This window comes from Hippocampus guttulatus, chromosome 5 (assembly GCF_054856545.1).
Source record: "Hippocampus guttulatus isolate MCC_2025c chromosome 5, RoL_Hgut_1.0, whole genome shotgun sequence".
Taxonomy (NCBI): Eukaryota; Metazoa; Chordata; class Actinopteri; order Syngnathiformes; family Syngnathidae; genus Hippocampus; species Hippocampus guttulatus.
Genome location: NC_141265.1, coordinates 6,793,810 through 6,818,410, shown reverse-complemented (window position 1 = coordinate 6,818,410; position 24,601 = coordinate 6,793,810). Strand labels below are relative to the sequence as shown.

At 40.8% G+C, this 24,601-nt stretch overlaps 2 protein-coding genes across 2 annotated transcripts; both read left to right on the top strand.

The window, feature by feature from the left end:
• Positions 1-34: 34 nt before the first annotated feature.
• On the top strand, positions 35-4,707 carry gltpa (glycolipid transfer protein a). The gene is made up of 5 exons (XM_086110803.1): positions 35-1,151; positions 2,311-2,369; positions 2,919-3,052; positions 3,142-3,292; positions 4,022-4,707. The coding sequence occupies exons 1-5, from the start codon at positions 1,049-1,051 to the stop codon at positions 4,202-4,204; spliced, it is 630 nt and encodes a 209-aa protein (XP_085966929.1). The 5' UTR covers positions 35-1,048; the 3' UTR covers positions 4,205-4,707.
• A 745-nt stretch (positions 4,708-5,452) lies between these two features.
• trpv4 (transient receptor potential cation channel, subfamily V, member 4) lies at positions 5,453-23,474 on the top strand. Its single transcript, XM_086112312.1, has 17 exons — positions 5,453-5,654; positions 7,933-8,013; positions 8,731-9,179; positions 10,616-10,791; positions 11,307-11,459; positions 12,005-12,145; positions 14,251-14,549; positions 16,003-16,182; positions 16,277-16,435; positions 17,390-17,482; positions 17,583-17,656; positions 17,956-18,121; positions 18,205-18,271; positions 18,582-18,886; positions 19,403-19,530; positions 21,050-21,171; positions 22,330-23,474. Exons 2-17 carry the CDS (start codon positions 8,005-8,007, stop codon positions 22,428-22,430), a joined length of 2,622 nt encoding a protein of 873 aa, XP_085968438.1. The 5' UTR covers positions 5,453-5,654; positions 7,933-8,004; the 3' UTR covers positions 22,431-23,474.
• Positions 23,475-24,601: the final 1,127 nt, after the last annotated feature.

Genomic DNA, 24,601 nt, shown 5'->3' with positions numbered 1-24,601 from the left:
TTGTGCTCGATGGGGGGAAAAAAAACTATAAAAAACAATACCGCTAACACTCACACACAGTCTGACAGTGACAGTGCTTCTGCTGCCTCCTATTGTAATGGGTGTGGAATTACACTTTATGACGTAAAAACGCATATGTACTGCATCCCATCGAGTCACTCACACGTACCCTGGCATTGCTTGCTGTCTTCGGGCAGTCGGCGGGGTACACCCTGAATTGGCTGCCAGCCAATCGCAGGGCACACATAGACGAACAACCATGTGTGCTCACACTCACACCTAGGGACAATTTAGAGCGTTCCATCAAACCTGCATGTTTTTGAAAGTGGGAGGAAACCGGAGGACTGTACCTAAAGAAAACCCACGCAGGCGCGGGAAGAACATGCAAACTTCACACAGGAAGGCCGGAGCCGGAATCGAACGCTATAGCACTGCACTCTGCGGCCGACGCGTTAACCTGTTGACCACCGGGTCACCTTTGTTTTTTCATTTTAGCAAAAAATAAATAAAAAAACATTGTGGAAAAATGGGAATTTTTCTTCACTTTACACAGAAATCCCAAGCATGTTGACTTCATTCAACGTTGTTTCTTTTTTGCAGGAACAAATGAAGGGCATACCCAGTTTCTCACTCAAAGTCAACTGGGAAAAGGTCCAGCTCACCTGTCTACATTGTAATGAGGATAAGTGATATAAAAAAACAAATGGTCAATTACAGTGAATTTAAATTCTAATCAAGGTTGTCAGTCTGACTGTAATTCTCGTCAAATCCCTGACTTAAAATACTTGCTGAAGTTAGACTTTTACAAGGAATTGGTAATTCTGAATGGTCAAGCTTTAGCAGCAACACTTGATCCCGGGTTTCCCCTTTTTTAAAATCAGCACACCAATAAAATGTGTCTATTGTTTGTATAAACTGATTGTGTGTGTGGGTGCGTGTGTGTGTGAGAGAGAGTGTGTTTGCGTCACCCAGTCTCATGGTCACTGTAAGTCTATCAGTCTGTTACCTTCACCTCTGAGTGGACAAGCGACTGTGCAGGCGAGACACCATGGCTCTGCTATTGGAGCACCAGTTCAGACCATTGCCAGCTGACAGACAAGTGGAAACCAGACCTTTTCTAGAGGCTGCAACCTACCTTCCAACATTCATTGGTGAGTATGCTATCATGTTAGTAGAAGCGGTATCATTTGATATTATGCAATGTTGTTGAGTCTGTGCCTAAAATTAGAGATATCATTTATTATGTTTATGATTTTTAGGTACGGGACTAGACGGAGTGTTAACTGTGACTATGCAATGTTAAAAAGTACTTTTGCATTTAGGTGCTTATGACTGTTTGGAATTCAGAAAACGATCTCATTGCTTGCTTTGTCCAGTGGTTGCAATGAAACAGTTGTTTTTTTTCCTCAAACAATAAATTATTTGGATCACATTTCTCTTCATCAAGCTGTCTCCAATTGTTTTATCATGCATAATTTAATTCCCTGCCCTGGATTTGAAGTTGTGAAAATGATTCGTATGGTATTGAGTTCCGCTTGCCCATTCATGGGCGCAGGGCATCTTTGTGCCACTTCATTGTGTATTAATATGCCAAAGGTTGTGTATGGAAATTGCTACGTGAAACCTTTTAGAGGAACAAAATCTGATGTCAATATTGAACACTTTTCTTCTTGTACCTCATTGTTTTTGATGACCCAGAAATCTTTTGGCCATGACCCATTACTGGCCCACTCAGCCATGAAATGAGGTTATGACTGGCACTGTCTGGTACTTTTGTCTGGTATTTTTTCATTTGATTTGAGCGACGGCAGAACTTAGGGTTCCTGCTAAAGGTTGAGGCATTTGGGGCAAATTCTACTTTTTGGTGGATTTGTTTGCTTTTTTTTTAAAAACATGTAAAGCACATTTGCAAAATTAATGTGGGCCTTGCTGAGATATCTGGAAAGTTAAGTAAAATTCTGCTGTATTTCCCAAACACGACATGCCCTCATGAGCAGGAAGGAATGACTGACATGGCCTGAAAGAGTCCCGTGAGTCGAGCGAGCCCTACGTGGGTCCACATTCGCATTGTTCACTATCCTGACACCAAACACTCCACTTGTCTAGTAGCCTAATTCAAGAACAACGAAATGATACTACTGTACTAATGGGTCTATGAAAAGAGACACTATAGCTGGTCCATTCTGGTGTGGGTTATAAGGTTAATCACCTGTGGTAAATCTTTCTTCACTTTTGGAAAATGCTTGCATGAATTGAAAATGAAATTGAAAAGTTGAGTTCTCTAAAGTTTTGGATACAATCTGTCCGCAGACTGTCTTGGCCCGACTATCTTTGCCCCCATCAAGTCTGACATATTAGCGAATATTACAGTAAGTACAAGTAACAATACCGGTAAGTCAAATTTAGTTTTGCTGACTTTTCTGCTTCAGATGAAAGAATATACCTGGTCAAAGATGGCACATTTGCTGATGCGCTTCAGTCACTTAAGTACCGCGAGCGGTAACAAAAAGCACATCCATGCAAGTCAATAACAGTATCCTGTATCATTACTGGTATCGGCATTTTTAGCAGATACTGTGCCTCTGTTGTCATGCTCCAATACTATGACACCGATACCACTGTGCCAGCCTAAGATATAGAGCTCCATTTTTGTGTCTAGCACACAGCACAATCTAATTGTGCATGTGGGTGGACCTTTTGTTATGTGGTATACCGGTACTTTGTATTTTCACACACGAGTGCAGTAAGAAACGGGCATTTGGGCATGAACAAGGCCGACTACTACTCTTATTCCCTTTAAGGTCAACATACTAGATGTGCACAGCCTTTGACATTGTGGAAGCAGAAATAGACTCGCTGGAATCCATGCAGAAGATCGTAACATGCAAAATAAAATACCGTATATTTCAAATGTTTAGAAAGTCAAGGCTGTCTATGACACCAACCCAGGACACTTCAGGACCCTCCAACAGATTTTGGAGGCCGAGAAGGAAATGTATGGAACACAATGGCCCAAAGTTGGAGCCACGTTGGCACTCATGTGGCTGAAAAGGTTTGTATGTTTAAATCACGTGTGTAACACATACTGTCATGCTTCAGTTTACAAAGTGTGTGCTCATTAATCTCTTTACATATCTCAAGGAGTCTACGCTTTATCCAAGTGTTCCTTCAAAGCCTGCTGGATGGTGAAAAGGATGAAAACAACCCAAATCTCATCCGAGTCAACGTGACCAAAGCATATGAATTGACATTGAAGCGATATCATAGCTGGTGGCTTCAACAGCTTTTCAGGGTGAGTTCTGAGATATCGACTCACAAGCTCTAAAAACAGTAAAAGTAGATGTGCACAGTTTATCCATACATCGGTTTTCAAAAGGTCTTCTACACATTAGGGTTATAGGTGAGTTGGAGGCTTTCCTTGCTGACTATCACATGCACGCTAATCGATAATTCATAGTGCTCACTTAATTTAGAGTGCGTGGTTTTGGACCGTGAGAGAAAGCCAAAGTATCTGGAAATACCCAAGCAATATGCAAGCAGGAGAGATCTTGGAAACTCTACACAGGAGGATCTGAGTTGAAATTTGAACCAGGAAGCTTTAAACTGGTGCAGAGCCTATTGAAATCCAATATGTTGTATAGAGAAGGTTTAAAAAAAAAAATTCTATCTTTATAATGATAATAATGCTCAATTTTGATTGCTACCACCACTGATGCACTGAATCATTTTGAGAGGTGTTTTAAATTTTTAGATTTTAACTTTTGGTTGTCTTTCGCATATGAGAGGGGCAAAACGTTAGGAACACCTGTACCTGTGCAGTTCTACTCCACCACAAACTACAACCCCCCCCCCCCCAAAAAAAAGAACCATATCGTCGAGTTAATGATGATAACACTACAATTTTTTCCTTTAAACGTAACTCACATTGTATCTTCTTAGCTTGCTAATGTTGTGTTGTTGGGAGCAGAATAGCAGACTACTGTTATGTTGGAATAGAATTGACATTTGCGTTTGGTTTTAGGCGGCTCTGTTTGCTGCCCCGTACAGATCGGACTTCTTGAAGGCGCTCTCCAAAGGCCGCGAAGTCAAGCAAGAGGAATGTCTGGAAAAAGTGAAAAAATTCCTGATCAACTTCTCTGTTACAGTCGATGCTATTTATGAGATGTATAATAAAACGAATGCTGAGATTGACTACAGAGTTTGAGCGCAAAACAACCCATTGCCCTTCTCTGCTGTGCTTCGTTTTAGACTTACATGGCCTTAAACAACTTCGAGTCATACTAATGTACTATCTGTGCACTTTTGTGTCGTATCTATGCTATCACTCGATTATCTCAGCGAACATAATGGTAGGCACTCAAAGCTATTGTTATCCATGTGACTTGCAATGCCTGAATTTATGTTCTATTGGCGTTATTGGTTGTGGGCATGTTCACTCAGAATAGAGAATAATATAACATGTCTATCATCAAAAAATATACTCTCCATGGATTCTAATGCGTTCAGCTATGTACTTTAGTGTGACCCATAACCTGCAAATGGACGTTTTATAGCATTTCAAAATACCTTTACACATTTTAATAAACCCCAAAAGCCTCAAATAGCCTAAAGTAGTTTGAAACTTGGTTGAATTGTGCAGTCTGCAAAAGCATGTTATAGATTTGCATGACATTCGTATAACTATGGACAATAAACACATGTGCAACATTTTGTTGTTTTTCTGTCTGTTTCACTTTTATGGGTAAGCATTTAGCATAAATCGCTTACAGTTTAATCTATTGGCGGTCCCTTTCTTTTAAATATTTTGTTGTTCATAAGTTTTTAAACATGAAATATACTGTAATTGTGTGCATATGAAGAAATAACAACGGGGCAACGTAATGAAGAACAGTTATTTTGTTCCTGTTCTTAATCAGATCATTGAAGTAGCTGTACTAGAGTATTTTATTGGACAACTTTTTTTACAGAACACCTCACATTTGAAAACGGATATCTGTAATTTCCAGTCCAGGGGCCACCAACCTTTTTGGACGTAAGATGGTTACTTAACTGCGGAGGGTTAGCAGTTTCATACATACTTCTGAAATAACAATTTACACATTTGCCCTGTTTATCTTGTTGGTTTTTTGGGCTCAAGATGGACACTGTTAGGTGTAAAGTGGCAAAGCAGTACCAATCACCCCTCCCCAATCTCTCGAATTGACTTCGACATGCACGTTAATAAAATTAGATGGCGTTTTCCCCCTTGTGTGGCAAGTTATCAAAACGTGTATTGTATTTAATTGACAGAAAAATATTTTTGATTTTTTACATTATGCTCATTTTCTACTTTCTATTTACGTTTCTCTCTATTCAGGATCAAGAGTCTCTATCTTGCGGGAATTTACGGTACTGCACCTTCAGCTACCGCGTCAGTTCCAATTTGGGAGCCAAGTTAGTAAATGACAACTTTTTACTCCACCCAAAATCACACGAAGAAGCATGCGTTTGTTCTGTTGCTGCTGTTTCTCCGGCGGTGTGGCCGTTTCAGGTGAAGCGTGAAGTTGAAGTCAGAAACTGAAGACAGACTAAAATTCAACTTTGGGTGCGTGGAAGCTGTGGAAATGGTGAAGAATTGATAAGGCAAAGAAATTCAACCAGCCTAGCGGATTAAGGTAAAATGCACCTTTTGTTGACTACCTTTTACCACCAGGGGCCACAATTATACGTCTAAACCTTTAAATAAGAACTTTATTGTAGATTAATACAGGAAATCCATTTCGGTATTTTCCTCAATGTTTTCTGTTACATGAAGACTGCTTTACATTAAGAAATAGTAATGGAGTTTGTTTTCCCCTTTCCTTGTCACATCAGTTGAGCCAGTATTGTGGTTCTTGTCAAAACCTTCACGAGAGAATATCCACTCGCATACCTATCAACTTTTCGGAGCGCCAACCTGTATCATACCTGTCAACTCATACGGTTTAGCCATAGTTCATACGGATTTTGTGGTGAATCTTACGTATATGGCCATTTTTTTCCCCTCTCCCTACCCAGCGTTTTTTCCTTTCTGAATTCTGATTGTAATTTCCCCATTTCGGGACAAATAAAGGATATCTTATCTTATCTTATATCGCACAAATCATACGGATTCTGAAAATTTCCGGGTTTTTTTTCACCAACTCCAAATAATTTGGAGTTGGTGAAAAAAGTAACGCAGGAATACAACTCTGAACGCAGTAATGCCACTAAGTAGAATGATGATTAGACATTAACCAGACATTGTATTATGGAGATCTACAATAAATATCATTGAAAATTTCATGGGGGTTTTTCTGCCGTTATTTTGACATATAAAATGCTTTGGTATGTATTAAGGATTTTTTTTGCTCTTTATAAGGATTTCTTTGGGTAGTTTATACAGGTTGGCGCTCCGAAAAGTTGACAGGTATGCTGTATAAACTACCAAAAAATCCTTATAAAGAGCAAAAAATCCTTATAACATACCAAAGCATTTTATGTCAAAATAACGGCAGAAAAAAAACCCCACGAAATTTTCAACGATATTTACTAAGGATATCCTTTGGAGCACTGGTTGTGTTATCCTTCGTGAATTGCATCATACTTGGCTGCTTTTGTGAATCTCGGGCATTCCTTTGGTGCAAGTTAGACTTCAAACTTGCACCAATTTCACATCATGAACTCCAGATGCAAGAACCTTTACTTCGCGTTTTCAAATTGTGCAATGAGCATATTCTTCTGTCTTACCAGGCATTATTGCGCCATTAAACTGCGATATCCATTCTTGAAGAAACCTTCCACTGTGCTTCGTTTTACTTCTCTTTATTGTTGTTCCATTGCGCAATATGAACGATATATTTGTTTCCTTGTAGCCCTTGCTTGTACACTACCGAAGTATGCAATGAATGTTTTCAACTAGGAACCACGTAATTTACTGGAAAGTTACCGGAAATGAAAGCATTCGAGTAGACAAAAGCAAACGGAGCTACCTGTTAGGGGGAAAAAAAACAAACGGAAATTTTCAGAATCCGTATGATCTGTGCGATACGGCCATATACGTAATATTCACCACAAAATCCGTATGAACTATGGCTAAACCGTATGAGTTGACAGGTATGCACTCGACATTGTTGTAGTCGCAATGGGTGTTTGAGCAGTTTCTACCGTGGCGCTGCCAGGGATTTTGGGTCTTGTGTGGGGGGGGGGGACAAATAAAAAACAATATAAAATACCCTACTACTTCAACGATGCAGGTTAAAAGTACTGCTTTTAGGGCCACTGTCAGTCATAAGCCTTTACAATCATCATTTCGCGACATCTCTTAGTGTGTCTAATCGATCCGTCAAATCAGACATCTGGTGCGTACATAGCTGACACAACTCCATTAAACATCTTCTTCCTTAAACTTTCGTGAAAGTATATCAAGGTTGGTTAGAGCATCTTTTTGTCTGTGCTCAATATCAAATGTGAAGTGAACTGTAAAGACATGATAATCCATTGTGTGAGTCATGGCTGTCCCTTAGAGCCCCCCGCCCCACAACCTTTCGCGGTTTAGATAAGATTGCATTGACATGAGCCAAGGCAGGATTTGAGAGGATGCTGTAAGGGATGGCATGCTGTAAACGCTCGTCAGGCCATATCAGCGACATGTATGTTTATGTTCCCACAGTGGCTGGAAATGGAAGATTACTTGCTGGTTAGAGTAAACCTGTCATTCATCTGAAAGTGCAGGTGGTATGACAGGCCCGCTGACCAATGACGGAGCAGACGCTACAGTCACCTTATTGCTTTTGGCATCTGCTTTCCAAATTTTCAAACGTCATACACTAACCCTTTTTTTTTTATGCCGCTCATTTTTTTTTAACCATGAATAAACTTTCATAATTGGCCTTCCAGTAACGCTTCTTTATTTTTTTGTGTTTGTTTTTTCAGGTTCAACCCATGCTTGAACATCATTTCCACTTGGCTTGAACAGGAATTTATCACACTGTTGTGATAAAAGTGATGAATGAGGTAGAGAATGAGCGCAATGCACTGTAAAAACATAACTCGTATTTTGGGGGCTAAAACAATTACCCCTCCTCCCCCCAAAAAAATCATTTAACTTGAAACAACTTTAAATTAAAATTATTGACATTTGTTGGATCTTAGTAAGCGTAAGTTGTTTGCTCCAAAACTAACTATTGAGTTCTTTTTAATTTTATCTTTACACTTGGGTACAATACAAGGGATACTTAGTTCTGTATTTCTTTCTTGTGAAATGAAGAAAAGCCAATTTTCAGAACAGCAAAACCTAAAGTTTTGTAATAGAAAAACATTATACTACACCTTCATGAATATTTGGTTGAATTGCCCAACTTAAATTTTTATCAAAGCTCTTTGCCTTGAAATTTTGAGTTCACCCAACGTTTTCTTTTAATGTATTTAATTCATGAATTTATTTATTTTTCACAGTATTTAGGTGCTATTGCTGTTGTCTTTCATTGGTTCCTTTCTTTTTTTTCTTCGAGACGAATTGTCTGTCCATATTGGTGTTTTGCACAAGCGATGCTTCACTTTAGCACTATGCAAAGAATGCATCTAAAATGTAACCTGAAGGATATCTACATAAAAGATTCCAGGCAAAGAACATTTTATAACTCTCCTTCACATCCTTTTCAGTTTGTCCAAGATATTTGATATGAGCTAAAACCCTCTTAAGGTTCTGAAGTGTGGCCGTTGTTTTTACAGGGTCGCTCTGCTACGACCCTCCTGAGAAGGTGCCACCTTGCCCTGTCCAAGGCCGACACCGTCGGCTCTCTCCCAACCAGTACAGCCCTCTCTCTCGATCCAAACGATGGCGATCCGGCTGGGAATGACGGGCAGTTCTTGTCGGAGTTCTCAGAATTGTTTGAGAGCGCGGATGGCTCCCCATCTACTCAGGACCGTGGGCAGGATTCGGCCCAGGAAACGGTTCAGTCCGGCCAAGCGGCAGTGGATGGGAGACCAAACCTGCGGATGAAGTTCCAAGGTGCTTTCAAGAAGGGCATTTCAAACCCCATGGATCTCCTGGAATCCACCATATATGAATCAAACGTTGTTCCAGGTCCAAAGAAAGCACCCATGGACTCCCTCTTTGACTATGGCACTTACAGGAACACGAGTAACCAGAAACGACGCAGGAAAAAGTTGCCGAGAGGGTGAGAAGGCACTTTACTAAAACTAAAATACAGGAACAGACCTGATAAAGTTCTTTTAACTGGGAAAAGATTTGGAAAATGCTCTCCAGACAGAGGTGTGTCACATGAAGAAGTGCGAACACACACACACACACACACACACATGGGCTCCTTTTAGTAATCTAACAGAGCGTATGTTGTTGGTGCCTTTCGTGGCCGTTGAGGTAATATTTAGACAACTGCCTCCACCCAGCACTCTCCTTGCTCATACATGCAGCCCTACACAATATGGGCAAAAGTATAAGGACACTACCTAGCAACTAGAGCTGAGGTGAAAATGGAACATGTGCCATTGGCCACTTTCTGTGATGATTGTTGCTCATATCATCCCTTAGATCAGGGGAGTCAAACTCATTTTTTTCGTGGGCCAGATTTTAGTTGCAGTTTCCCTTGGAATGCCGTTATGACTGAAACTATATAAAGAAGTCAAGAATAACGGTTTATTCACCTATTGTTTAAGTTAGTGAAATGACTGGTTTGTTAACAAGGAAATGCTTACAGTATCACTCTTAATGATTACAAGTGAGAATTTTAAATTTTGGTAGAGATTTCAGCAAGCAGGGCGGCCCGGTAGTCCAGTGGTTAGCACGTCGGCTTCACAGTGCAGAGGTACCGGGTTCGATTCCAGCTCCGGCCTCCCTGTGTGGAGTTTGCATGTTCTCCCCGGGCCTGCGTGGGTTTTCCCCGGGTGCTCCGGTTTCCTCCCACATTCCAAAAACATGCGTGGCAGGCTGTTTGAACACTCTAAATTGTCCCTAGGTGTGAGTGTGAGCGCGGATGGTTGTTCGTCTCTGTGTGCCCTGCGATTGGCTGGCAACCGATTCAGGGTGTCCCCCGCCTACTGCCCGGAGACAGCTGGGATAGGCTCCAGCACCCCCCGCGACCCTCGTGAGGATCAAGCGGTATGGAAGATGAATGAATGAATTTCAGCAAGCATCATGAAAGTTGACATCTTTGATTTGCCTTCGCGGGCCACATAAAATGATGTGGCAGGCCAAATCTGGCCCCCGGGCCTTGAGTTTGATGCCAGTGCCTTAGACTAATTGGTAAAAATTCAATCATGTTGCAACTGAGAGAAGATCTGACTCACAAAAGTGTACAGCATCAAACTCATACCTTTATGGGCCGTTTTCTGTGGACTGGGGCAAAGAGTCATGCTGGAATAGGACATTTCCGTAACCAACCAGCATAAAATGGAGAATGATGAAGCGATGCTATTCTGTGGTCTTGCCGGCCCCTCGATTTAGGTTTTGGGATTAATTGATAATAAAATGCCTTTCATGCCTTTTGGAGTATATCGTAGCTAATCATAGCACTGTAATGACCTCTTTGTGCTGTGTTAAATTGAAGCATCTTGCAGTTAATACATGACACCTGTCATTTCTGTGTCTTCATAGTAAAACAGAGACATCCAATGTAGACGGTGCAAGTGAGGACCCCCCAAAGGTTATGAAAGTCTTCAACCGCTCAAGCCTCTTTGATTGTGTGTCACGTGGTGATCCCGAGGCCCTGGAGGGTCTGTTGGAGTACTTGCAAAGTAATGACAAGCGACTGACGGATGAGGAGTTCAAAGGTATGCTTGGGAGCGTCAGCATTCTCAGGAATTGTTTAAACAGAGCTGGCAGAGAATGGGCCTTTTGCCGTGAGGCAGAACCCATTGTAATCTCCACCTTGTTGACTTTCTGTTTCCCGCTGATCCTCTGGGTCTTTGCTGTTCTTTGACCCAGATAGATGTGAGTGGAAAAGGGCGCTGATGTCATTGACTTTGTCCTATCACGGGCAGTCCCAAGGAAAGCTTCCTGCGTCTGCTCGACGCTTATAACAGGGAGCAGAGAAAAATCACAGCAAACTGTTGTCTATTTGAGCTGCCAAACGCTTTCAAAGACTAGACCTCTAGAAAGAGGTTGAAAATAGAGAAGACGTAACTCCATATCATCTCAAGTTTTTCATCTTTCTCTTTTTATTTTCCATACCTGTACATTTCCAAATTAGGTACAAGGGGATTTCTACATCCGCACAAATGTCTTCATTTATTAGCGATACTGTACAACAATAACCACTGCACATTCTACTGTCGTTTCTCATTAGAGCCGTCCACTGGTAAGACATGTCTTCCCAAAGCCCTGTTGAACCTCTACAGCGGGCAGAATGACACCATCCCACTGCTGGTGGACATAGCAGAGAAGACAGGAAGCCTGAGGGAGTTTATTAACACGCCTTTCAGGGATGTCTACTACAGAGGTATGACTATGGCCCATTTGTTGGTTGAATTCGAGCCCCCCCCCCCTTTCCGCCACTGTGTCAAAGCAACCAATGTTTAGAGTGGTGGGCGAGGTCCTGCAGTGAGGAAAAGGAGTGTACAGTATTTACAGTTTAAATGTGCTCAGTGACTATTTACAGCTGTGGAAATGAGCTAGTATTTAGTTTGTTTTGTCTGCCTGGCATTTATGTGTATCTATATTGTTTTTTGTTATTCTTAACTAAGGTGCTCCCAATTTCCTCTGCACAGAGGCTGAAATGCACCTTGAGGTTAATTAAACTTTTCATTCTCGTCTATACTTCTGAAAATCTGCTGGGTTTCCATAGAAACACTTTGCAGTTCTCACTCAGCTTTGTTTGACATGTGCCCCAAAGGTTTCCCCTTTCCTGCACTCCCTTCTGACTGAAGCCGATCGCTTACACTCGCATTAAAACAACTCAAAAGTCCTTTTGGCCAATGTGTGTGATTGTGAATCGTTTCTCGTGGCAAATTTGCACATAACTTGAACACGGTTCGTTCTTGTCAGGCCAGACGGCGCTCCACATTGCCATCGAGCGTCGCTGTAAGCAGTATGTGGAACTACTTGTGGAGAAAGGCGCTGATGTTCACGCGCAGGCCAGAGGACGCTTCTTCCAACCCAGGGACGAGGGCGGCTACTTCTACTTTGGTAATAGCCTCTGCCTACTTCAAACTGTGCCTCTTTGTCTCAAAGCAAAGACTTTTTAAACCTCAAACCACTTCTTTAAATCATGAAAGACTGTGGACGAGGAGTAGTGTTGAGGAAATGACACAAATGCAATGATGTGCCGGACCGACAGCTTTACCTTTCACTCTTTTCCACCGTGTCTGCATTTAAATCAGCTGCCAAGACAGTCATACCTTCTTGGTACATGTTCTTGGCAGGGAAAATGTCAGTGCCACCTTTTCACCACTGGCAAATTCAGACACTGGCAGTTTTTTTTCCTCTTCTCGAAGACAGCCATGCAATGCTCGACAAACACATGTGTATGGTATGGCGTGTGTTCAAGTTGCATCAGAAGAAAGGTGTCTGTGTTCTGGAGTGGAAAACTAACATCCTGTGTTGGAAGGCAGGATCTCACCTCGAGCAAAACTCAACACTGCCCTCTGTTGGTGGACGTGGCTCATCTACTCATACTATCTGTACTGATTCAATTCCTTCACTCAATTAAAAGTAGAAAGATTACAGCCTCTGTAATGTTGTCAACTTATGACGCAACGCCTCTTTTGATAAAACATCATCGAGCGCATCGCCAAAAAACAGAAAAATCACATTGCATGTCACTTATTGTTTTTATAAAAAAGCCAGCAAGCATCGCTAAAGTTTTTATACCTTATCAAAAGAAAATGTTCCACTGTTCCCATAGCTTTGCTAATGTGGTGAACTGAGGAACAAAATGACAAATTAGCTCATGATAACGATTGAAAGAATATTCCTTACTTGTTTTTTTCAGAGTAGATGGATATTCAAATTAAATAAAGCCATGGTAGGGAATATTTTGTTTCTCAGAATCTGTTGCAATATGGTTGTTAAATGCTCTCCGGTTCACCTCTATTGTGCTGATTTTTTTTTTCACCATAGTCTATAAGTCCACAAGATATCAATCAATCAGGATCTCAAACGTTATTGACCATACCTCTCACTATTTATTATATATATTTATATATTGCGTCATCATCTGTGGAGGTCGAAACAAATATTGAGTCCGTTGTGACAAAGTAATGATAAGAATTGTCTTCAAATGAAGAGAGTAAAGTTAAAAAGTCACAAAAAGAAATGCTCAAATACAAATACATGAAAAATCTACTCAAGTATAATTATGAAGTGTTAATACTTTGTTTCCGAATACCAGGAACAAATCCACACAAGCAAGGAAAGAACTCCAGAAAGGCCGAAATCTGAACCGCGAACCTCAGTACAGTGAGAAAGTACTCTACTTGTAAACATATCAATTATGGACTCAAATTTGAGGATTATATCGTTGTGGGGTGGTCACCATTTTTTTTTCAATGTAATTTACCAAAATAAGAAGCACCTGATGAAGAAATAGTAGCAGAAGAAAAAGGGATATTTACAACATGTGTTATGTTCTCTGGTAATGATTCGGAAAAAAAAAATATGACTGATTAGATATTTCTATCGAACAACGAAAGCAATGAAGCAGTAGATTGCGCCTTCTTTCTTTTTTTTTTTTTTTGTGTTGCATAGTCAACATAAAGGCTCGTACAATTTTGATTGGAAACGCTCATTTTACTCCTCACCCATCACGGAGGAGATGATTTCTATTTGCGCGAAGTACGGTTGTCATTCCCAAATCCCAGCGTGTCTGTGCACAGTGTGAGTAATTTGCTGCGGAGCTTTGCGGCGAGGTGAACAGGAACCTGGCAGGGCTGATGGCTAATGGGATTTCCACTCACGCTAACACTCAGCGTGCACCCGTGCAAATCCATGAAGAGGAGCGTTTCTATCTGAGGTGACAAAGTAATCTGTCACCCGTAGCAACGGCTCATTTTCCCGCAGCTGCTTTTGGCACTCTGGCCCCATTGCAACCTTCCCTCCAACAACTGCTAATTGTGCTGTTTTCGAAGCGGGGATTAAAGACCAATCTTTGATCCATGTTTAGAATGCTTTGCAAAAACAAACAGAAGCTAGCAACAGCTCCTAATTAACTCTCGTATTCATTAGCTGGTTTTTCAACCAAATTGCTGTGCTCCCCCCTGAGAATTCAGAATTCTTCCCTCTGCCTCCCACAGGTGAGCTTCCTCTCTCGCTGGCCGCCTGCACCAACCAGCCTAACATTGTGCACTACCTGACCGAGAATCCCCACAAGAAGGCCGACCTGAGGCGCCAAGATTCCCGGGGCAACACAGTCCTGCACGCCCTGGTGCACATTGCGGACAACACCAAGGACAACACCCGTTTCCTCACAAAGATGTATGACCTGCTTCTGATCAAGAGCGCCAAACTGTATCCAGACTGCAGCCTGGAGAAGGTGCTCAATAATGATGGCATGTCTCCACTTATGATGGCGGCCAAACTGGGCAAGATCGGGGTAAGAATGATGGGAAATAAGACCCAACGATTTCACAAATTCAACTTCATGCAATGAACTGGTGACTGTTATTTGAAATTGTGTACTTGGAATTTTCAGTCATGCATAACTAAGTACAGTACTTGGGTTATACAGTATTGAGCATCCACCCATCTATCCATTCATTTTCTGATCCACTTATCCTCACAAGGGTCGCGGGCGTGCTGGAACCTATCCCAGCCGTCTTCGGGCAGTAGGCGGGTGACACCCCGAACCGGTTGCCAGCCAATGGCAGGGCACACAGAGACGCACGTTTTTGTAATGTGGGAAGAAACCGGAGTACCCGGAGAAAACCCATGCAGGCACGGGGAGAACATGCAAACTCCACACAGGGAGTACGGAGCTGGAATTGAACCGTGCACCTCTGGACCGTGAGGCCAACGTGCTAACCAGTCGACTACCGTGCCGCCCAAAACAACAATTACAACATAGTTACAGTTATCACAGTCGTATGCTGAATAGAGCTTGATTTAGGTTTAACATTTGGGTGAAGGCAGGCTTGTCAAACTTCTCTGCGGGCCATATTTTAGCATTGTTGTTGAGGTTGTTAAGGTTACGGTTTGTTTTACAATTTGTACATTATTGGCAGAAAATACAAAACAAATTGCTCATGTTTTGTGTAAAGCGAAACATAGGTAATACTATTTACTGTACAGTTGCAATGAAACATAAACATATGTTGAGTAATCTGTTTTTAAAGGAAATTGCAACATTTGCAGTCTTTTTGGGAAATGAACAACGATGACATGTGCAACAGTAACGGTTTAAACAGTGAGAAATATGTTGTGAAAACATGAACTCTGGCATTTGTCGTTGCTTTGGTGCCATGCGAAAAGCCAAAGTCAGGGTGTTTAAATGTCACTTGATGTTGCCTTCATCTCACTCTTGTTTTTTCATGCCAATTCAAGCAATTGAACACATTAGATGTTCTGCCAAAAGCGTTGATGAGTTAGAAACCGGGCTGCACTGTATTTGTTTAAGCACCGTGCATGAGGCTTGAGTGTGAGGCACTTTTTGTCCCAAATATAATTGATGTGGCACCTCTAATTATCGCCCCGTCATTATTTATAATTGCTCATGCATTTTATCATCATTTCTACGATGGAAAGCTAGTTTAGAACAAAAGTCAAGGACAATTTGTTTTCTCAGAACACATAAAATTTAATTTTACACCTGTGGATTAGGTTGCCATCATTAATATACTGCATTAGTGTCATTGCCGCTTATTGCATAGGATTTTTTTGGGTATTTTGTGCGTTTTTGTTTATTTATTTTTTTTTAATAGTTGACAACTGCCACTTTGAGGTGCAAAATTATGTCAAAAAACGGATAAATGAAAATAGGGTTTTTCTGAAGACTTTCTATACGAAGCAACATTCGATCATGCATGGAATCATATTCTGTCGTTTTACAGGTTTTTCAACACATCATCCGCCGTGAGATCAAAGATGAGGATGTCCGTCATCTGTCACGCAAGTTTAAGGACTGGGCTTATGGACCAGTGTACTCCTCCCTCTATGATCTGTCTTCATTGGACACATGTGGAGGTGAACCATCTGTGCTGGAGATCCTTGTTTACAGCAGTCGGAGTGAGGTAAAAAAAAAATAAAAATCTACAATCTATTTGTAATGGAGTTTTTTTCAAGTCCAGTGTATTAAAAAGTCAGATGACAATATGCCCTTGTCAGATCCGTCATGAGATGCTGGCAGTGGAGCCCATCAATGAATTGCTGAGGGCCAAGTGGCAGAAGTTTGCAGCTGTGACCTTTTACATCAACGTAATTTCCTACCTCTTCACCATGATTGTCTTCACCCTGGTGGCTTATTACCACCCGACACAGGGAACGGTGGGTAGAAGAAACTGTGAAAGTCAGTGAGTTACCACCCAGTGTGCTCACACACTATAGAGTAGTGATGGGCAACTTAAATGATGGACAATTTTTCATCAGCGCTCCTGAGGGGGCCACGTATAGGACCACGCGCTTCCGTATCAGCTGTTTGACAAAAATGTCACAAGATATGTGCATATACCTTTTTTAATTGAACAAATGTACATCATACTATCTTAATATTTCATTTCTCAATGCATCTATAAAACATCCTTCTTTTGAATAAGTAAGGGTTTGCACAATCAAAATATAACCACATACTGTGAATTTTTGTCTTTTCTGGTGCAAAGGGCTCTTGTGCACATGAATTACCATTAACTCATTCACTCCCAAAGACGTTTTTAAACGGCTTTTCAGACTTGGTCCAGAATTGGCTGGTACTGAATTAAAGGATGGCACAAAACTGTTGAGCAATGAACCAAAATTAGGTGCAAGAACTGTGATCCCCCCCACACACACACAAATTAACTCACTCAGAATTTATATTATTCAGGTACTATGTTTGTCCTGCATGTCATTCCAAAACCGCCAAAAATTACAGTATGTGACCTACTCACATTGCTGTTTAGGGCAATATTAGACCTGGTGCAAGCACAACGATGCCATGTCTGCCATGAAATGATGAATGATGCTATTAGAACTAGCATGTAAGGATAAGAACGAGACCAACCCGCGATTACTGAAATTTTGCGTATAATTGACACTCCCATTGAAATGCATTGGGAAAAAAAATCGACCAAAAATGGTGATAAACCTCCAACTTACATTATCATTGTATCATGTTTTTCAATGCAGTATATGCAGTACAATATAATTATATCTCATAAGATTATGTCGGTGTACCTAATATTAATATTTTAGTCTCCTTGATAGCATCTGAATAGTTTGCTAATCATCCTGTTTGTTTTGCAGCCCCCGTACCCTTATACAACATCCAGCGACTACTTGCGGATGGCAGGAGAGGTCATTACATTAGCATCCGGTATCTTCTTCCTCCTCACCAACGTGAGTTTAAAATCAAATATTTAATGGCCGGTTACTCACTTGTGTCTTTAATGAGTGTTTGTTGTTGCATTTATGGAAATGTGTGTACATCTCATTGCAGATTAAGGACCTCTTCTTGAAGAAATGCCCTGGGGTGAAGTCATTATTTATTGATGGATCCTTTCAACTGCTGTAGTAAGTCTCACACTACCTCCCACACATGACTCTTCCTCACATCTTGTGAATCTTTACCCGCGGCATATTCCGCTTTGTCTTAATTGAATGGTCTAGTTTATCTCCACCCTGCCATGTTTTCAAGTTTACATCTTTAATTAAAGCCATGATTAAAACAAAGGGCACTGAATGTTCAACACCTTTGTACATTTGTTGATATGCCAAGAATGTGTTTCTGCGCGGTGTGGTAGACTTTAGCACTGCAAGCGCTATCCTTGACGCTCTTCCCCCCCCCCCCCCCCCCCCCCTGTGTCTTTTAGTTTCATCTACTCGATACTGATCATAGTCACAGCTGCTCTCTACTTATCTGGCATTGAGGCTTACGTGTCAGTGATGGTTTTTGCTCTTGTCCTGGGCTGGATGAACACACTTTACTTCACCAGAGGCCTCAAGCTCACTGGTACCTACAGCATCATGATACAGAAGGTGGACACCGCGCAGAGAAACTTAAGTAGTCATCAAACCTCAAATGGCCTTGCAACTTAGACGTGTTTGTATTTGATCCCCAGATTCTTTTCAAAGACCTGTTCAGGTTTCTACTGGTGTACGTACTTTTCATGATTGGCTACGCGTCAGGTAAGATGAGCATAAACCTCAAAGAATAACAGTTGGTGTCTTCCAAACATCCATTTTGCAAACACATTTAGTTTCCGTCCATTCTTCGGGATCACCAGCCTTTTAAATTAGAACCACCTCCATATTCCATCTAGAACCATTTTCGACCATAATGTTAAATTAATGCAGTGCTTCTATTGCCAAGTAAAGCACAATCATCATTATTATTCTCATTAGGTCGTACATGGGCATTTACGAGAATGTCTGTTGAGTAGTTTTATTCATACTTGACATAGGAAAACATGGCGTGACTAATTCTAACCCTTTGTAGCTCTGGTATCCCTCCTCACCGTGTGTCCACCCCCGGGCACGGACTGTGATGGAGACTGCCCAACGTACCCCAAGTGCAGGGACCATGACACCTTCAGTATCTTCTTACTGGACCTCTTTAAACTGACCATCGGGATGGGAGAGCTGGACATGATCCACAGTGCTCAGTACCCTGCAGTTTTCCTCGTTCTGTTAGTGACTTACATCATCCTCACCTTTGTGCTGCTGCTCAACATGTTGATCGCCTTGATGGGGGAAACGGTGGGCCAGGTGTCCAAGGAGAGCAAAAAGATCTGGAAGCTGCAGGTTAGTTGGTTCTTCCTCCTGTAAAAGCATCGAATCCAATGAAAACGCTGAAAAACGTAAAACTTAAAACTTAAAAATAACAACACACAGTTAGCTGCAGTCACATAGACTGCAACTTGGCTTTTACCTTCTTTTGTTCCTTTTTTTTTTTTTTTGGTCATATTCTGACTCATCTGTCAGCGGGCTTCACTGTAAGTTAATGAAGTAAATTTAGCCCTTCATTTTGAATGGAATCATATTTTGTGATAGACACATGAGTTAAAACGGACATCACATGCCTCACTCAGTTACCAGAACATGCTCTCACTCAGTCAGCATATAAAGGTAAAGATATTATGCATATTGTAAGACCATATCATCATAAATATAGTGTTAATAAATGTAAATGTTGAAATGGATGCTATCGAAAAAAAGTCTCGTAAAGTACTGAAACAATTTTGTTGTCTTCAGTTGTTTCATTACCAGGTATTTTACTAAAAGAAACAAAAAGTCTTATATAATAATATCCATTTGCAGTGGGCAACCACCATCTTGGACATCGAACGCTCTTTCCCACTTTGTATTCGCAAGTCATTTCGAGTAGGCGAGATGGTTACTGTAGGCAAGAATTGGGATGGAACACCTGACCGACGATGGTGCTTCAGGTACGTTTCTTTTTGCCGTCATTTTTCTGTACTTGTAGAAATGTGAGTGTTCTTACTGGGTCATGAACCACGTACACGATCAGAAGTCAAGTTAATGTAGTCGAATTTGTTTCCATCAAGGCAGAAGTGCTCGTGCAGCTAATTAGACTTCAAGGTCATTTGTAACTGCAAAATGTCCAGATTTGTTCCCACGCTTTAAAAGTCACGGGTCAAAAAGCGCTACCTTTGAGGGAACAACCCCAGTAATGTGGCATTGTAGCCCAAGTATCAGGGGTCTGCGAGGGTGAGAAAAGTCATGACAATTTGAAAGGCCCATGACTGACATATCAGTATTTGGCATTGAAGTGGTGGGTCCCAAAATGACACTTCATTTCACAGTGCCTCAAGTCCATGGCAGCAACTGTGTGTGTGGATCTCATCGACCCCTGAGTCTTTGCCACCGATGGGCTTTTTAACCACATCTGTGACTTCATTTATACAATTATAGTATCGCACTTTTGTATTCACATGAATACGACCTTACATCTGCGTGTGCACATGCTACAATCTACAATATAGAACAGAGGTATCAAACATACGGCCCGCGGGCTGGAACCAGCCCCGAGGAGGTTTGATCAGGTCCGCAGGATAATTTAAAAATGTAAAAATGCATAAAAGACACGGAATGAATATTTTTTAATAAGATGCAATTCGTAGATCATCCGCTAGGGGGCACACGGTTTTCTCTTTAGTTTGTAATGTGTAGGCAGGGATTAAATTTTGATTTTATATGCACATGTGTAAATGGTTTAAAAAAATCCTTTCTTTATAAATCCTAAAATGCATGACTATGTTTTGCAAAGCCAATTACTTGTTAAAGTTTTGCGCCTTTGTACAATCAGTGGGATCAGTTGCAATGCATATTTGTGAATGATAAAAGTAAATTGCACATTTGTCGAAGAAAATCTAAAGTGTTTCATGAAATGTTAGGTAAAAGATATGTTCATTGAATGTCAACATTTTCCTCATGTGCTTGTGCTTCACTATACCAAAACAAAGGAAAGACATGATATTTTGGTTATTTATAGCAGAGTATGGTATAATTTTAATGGTCCGGACCACATGACATCTACCGAGGCCGTATGCGGCCCACAATGTGAAATGAGTTTGACACCCCTGATAAAGGAGGTTAAGTTTCACCCAGATCCGGATGTTCTGTTGTCGCCAACAACACTAAATGTGTTCCGATGCATAGGGTTCACCTCAACATTTTAGTGAAATTTTATTTATTGAACAGAGATATCCACGCTGAAAATATTGGTATATCCATGCTCTAAATTTACGGTTGGCTCGAACATTGTTGATTCATTAGATTTGGGCAAAACCTTGTGATCAAAGTTCTCTGATCAAATCAGTGATATGAATTATGAATCCACTTAAAAGATACACCAAATGCAAACTATGGATAAATGTTGTACAAACTGCAAATAGGAAGTTTCAAAACTAAAGCTTACAAAGCCTTCATGCCATGTTTCAACAGAGTGGATGAGGTGAACTGGTGCCACTGGAATCAGAACTTGGCAATAATCAATGAGGACCCAGGCAAGAATGAGACCTGCCAGGCCAACGGCCTGCAACAAAGTGTCAGAGGCTTGAGGAGGGGTGAGAGTCTTGCTGCACTTCATGAATATGAATGCACAAGCGCCTTCTCACAGAATGGGTGCCATTTGCTTCTTGTAACTCTTTTAAAATCAACTGAAATTTCCGTCTTCTAATAATAGACATATTAAATGATTCACAATGTGTTTTAGTCCATCTCAGGCAACCTTTTATCATTAGTTTATTGTACTGTAAGTCACCATTTGAGAAACAGTACTGAAAGTAACATGAAATACAGGCACATGGCGTTTTCTATGTTGACGATAAGCACCTTAGCTTACAGTGATTACAAAAAAAACACAAACATACGGCATTGTAAAAATGAACGATTAACATCAAATAAATCATTTAGGTCCCAGGAAGGTGCCAAGAGTTGAGAGATTTTGGTCTCATAGCTAGGCAACTGGCCACCTGCAGCCACACTCACACACTGAGGGGCCACTTAAATATTTTTTCCCCCAGAACACAAACACTTTTTTTTCCTGGTATTTAATTTAAAAATTATTATTATGATCATTGTTATGATCATAATAATTATTTTTTAAATTATTATTTCTACACCCCCCCCCCAAAAATCTAAAAAAAACGCTGATAAGAGGGCAGGTGGTAAACAAGGGTGGTGATGGGGGGACCCCCCCGCCCAAACAAAAATCCCAAATATGAAATAAATATTGAAAAAAAAAGACCAAACAAAAAATAATATATAAATCTGCAGCTGCCATTCAGCAAATATGCTAAACATGTCTTTGTTCCGTTTACACTGGGTTTTCTACTTCTCTATTTTACAACTCGACAAGGCTTAAATTATGAGCAACTTCCCATGTAGCATTTGACTTGTAGAATATTACAAATTTTCCTGAGATTTTCCTGACTAGTGTAAATTTAAACTAAATACACATATTTTGCAAGACCATAATCTTACAATATAGTTGGTTTAAGGCATAATACAAATAGGAAGCAGGGACAGGCAAGTGTAAATAAAAAAATATATTCTTAAAAATGTATTTTACCGATAATTTTAACATGTGTTTATTATAACTTGATATTTCCCCGGGTTGCAAATGGCACTGATTTGGTGGCATGGCCCTCAAACACATTCCACACTACCCTGCGATTCATTACAAATGAAAGCAAGTTCATTTTTTGTGTGTCCCACTTCAGACCGCTGGTCCACCGTGGTCCCACGAGTGGTGGAGTTAAATCGGGGTCCGCGGCCTCGCGATCTCGTGATAGAGATGGAGCCCCTTACGTCCAGGCATTGACGGGAACAGAAGACTAAGGCTGTCATCTCATTTGCACATCTCACATGTGCCTTTTATTCATGGGACCGAATTGAAAATATTATTTCTCGAAAGCCAAAGGGATTATGAGGTGCCCTTATAAATGGATAAATTGGACAATGGATGTGCAATGTGTCCAATAAACCGCTATTTATGGAGAAAATCAAGAATATTAATGACCTACTTTGGCTGTAATACTGTATATGTCACAAAACGCATCATAAAAATTTTACTCAGGGACTTGACACGGTCAGAATACTGTATTCCCATAATTGAGTCCTCCAGAATCATGATTACTGAATCATGACACTAACAGTGCAAAGAGTGATTCATATCTAGAACGAGACATTCTCAGTAGGATGAAAACACATCAATAAATATTTTTCTAGTTCAGGATTGTGAGTGTTTGCTAGGGTTATATTAGTGATTTCTGTTTGGTATTAACGATATATTTTTAAAAACTAGTCTTAAGCCTAGGCTGCTGCTAAGGCCGGAATCTTTTATTGGAGCTAAACAATGCACTGTGCTCATTCCCAATATACTGTATGTATTATTGTCGCAAAACATAGACATTGTTCTGCAAAAACGGGCCTGATGAGCAAGGTTACAGTTGTCAAGCAAGTCGTAGACAATAGCTTCACGTGTTATGGTTTGTCTTAGAGTTATTATGCTCCTCGCAGCTGCGGGAAATTTGCATAATCGACGCGAGGGCCTCGCCGGTATTTTCTCGAGTACGTTCACCGCATTTGGCTCCTTGCCCTGTGCGACATCTTGTTTTTGTGCTTCCTACTTATGTGTATATGCTGCATGTAATGCATATTCATATTTGAGTTATTGCGCTTTCATTTGAACAGTTTAAGAGGTATGGATAGAGTGTTCGTTTTCATTGATGCTTCACACCTGAAGGTCACAGGTCACATTTCACTATGTTTACATTCTTGTGATGAATATTTTGTGTACAGTTAATCGGTGGTCACAAAAATCCCCAAAACAAAAGAAAACAATAAACAGAGAGAGGTTTGTGTATTTTATATATTCTTTGACCTACACTATCCGTAACACACTGTTAAATTCAATACAGTACAGTATGGTAAAAGATGGTAGAACGGTTTCTCCCTGAAAGTACTCAGTCAGCAAAATTGGTCTGGCCCAGCTCTGGGGCAGACTGGGCACGTACACTCGGCCCACATACCTCAATGAATGACGGTCCTGCAGTGGCCCACGTCTGGCATCCATGATGTGGGCCGCATTCGGCCCAGATCTGAGCCACATTGTAAAACCATATCTGGCCCTACTCCGGCCCGACGCTGGGCCAGAACAGGTTCCTGATATCAGCCTGAATTCAACCTCAACTAAGCCACATCTTTCATGAGCCATATTTGACCCACATTAAAAAAAAAGTCTCACAAACGACTGTTATAAAAATATGTTTATTGTCATAATTTGTGAACCTCACACATAACCCCACATACACTGGAAAAAATGCACTTTTCTTTATTTAACAGTGAACACAAAGTCCAAATTGGGATGCAGCTTACTCTTGAACGGTATTTTTCTGTCCATCAAATTGTTGCGCTCTCCATGTTCTCTTGTCTTCTCATGCTCTCCTTCCTGTCACCATCACATCTTTGAAGTGAACGATGAGCCGTTTTTAGCCGAAAAAAACGACCATGTATAGTAAGGCGTTTTTAGCCCCAAAAAACGACCACGTATAGCAAGGCGTTTTTAGATGAAAAAAACGACCATGTGAAGTAAGGCATTTTTCGACGGAAAAAAACGACCATGAATAGAAAGGTGTTTTTAGCCCAAAAAAAACTACCATTAATAGTAAGGCGTTTTCACAAAAAAAAAAAACGACCATGTATAGTAAGCCGTTTTTAGCCGAAAAAAACGACCATGTATAGTAAGGTGTTTTTAGCCGAAAAAAATGACCATGTATAGTTAGGTTTTTTAGCTGAAAAAAACGACCACGTATAGTAAGGCGCTTTTAGCCGAAAAAAATGACCATGTATAGTAAGCCACTTTTAGACGAAAAAAACGACCATGTAAGGCGTTTTTAGCCCAAAAAAAACGACCCTGTATAGTAATGCGTTTTTAGACGAAAAAAACGGCCATGTATATTAAGGCGTTTTTAGCCGAAAAAAAATGACCAT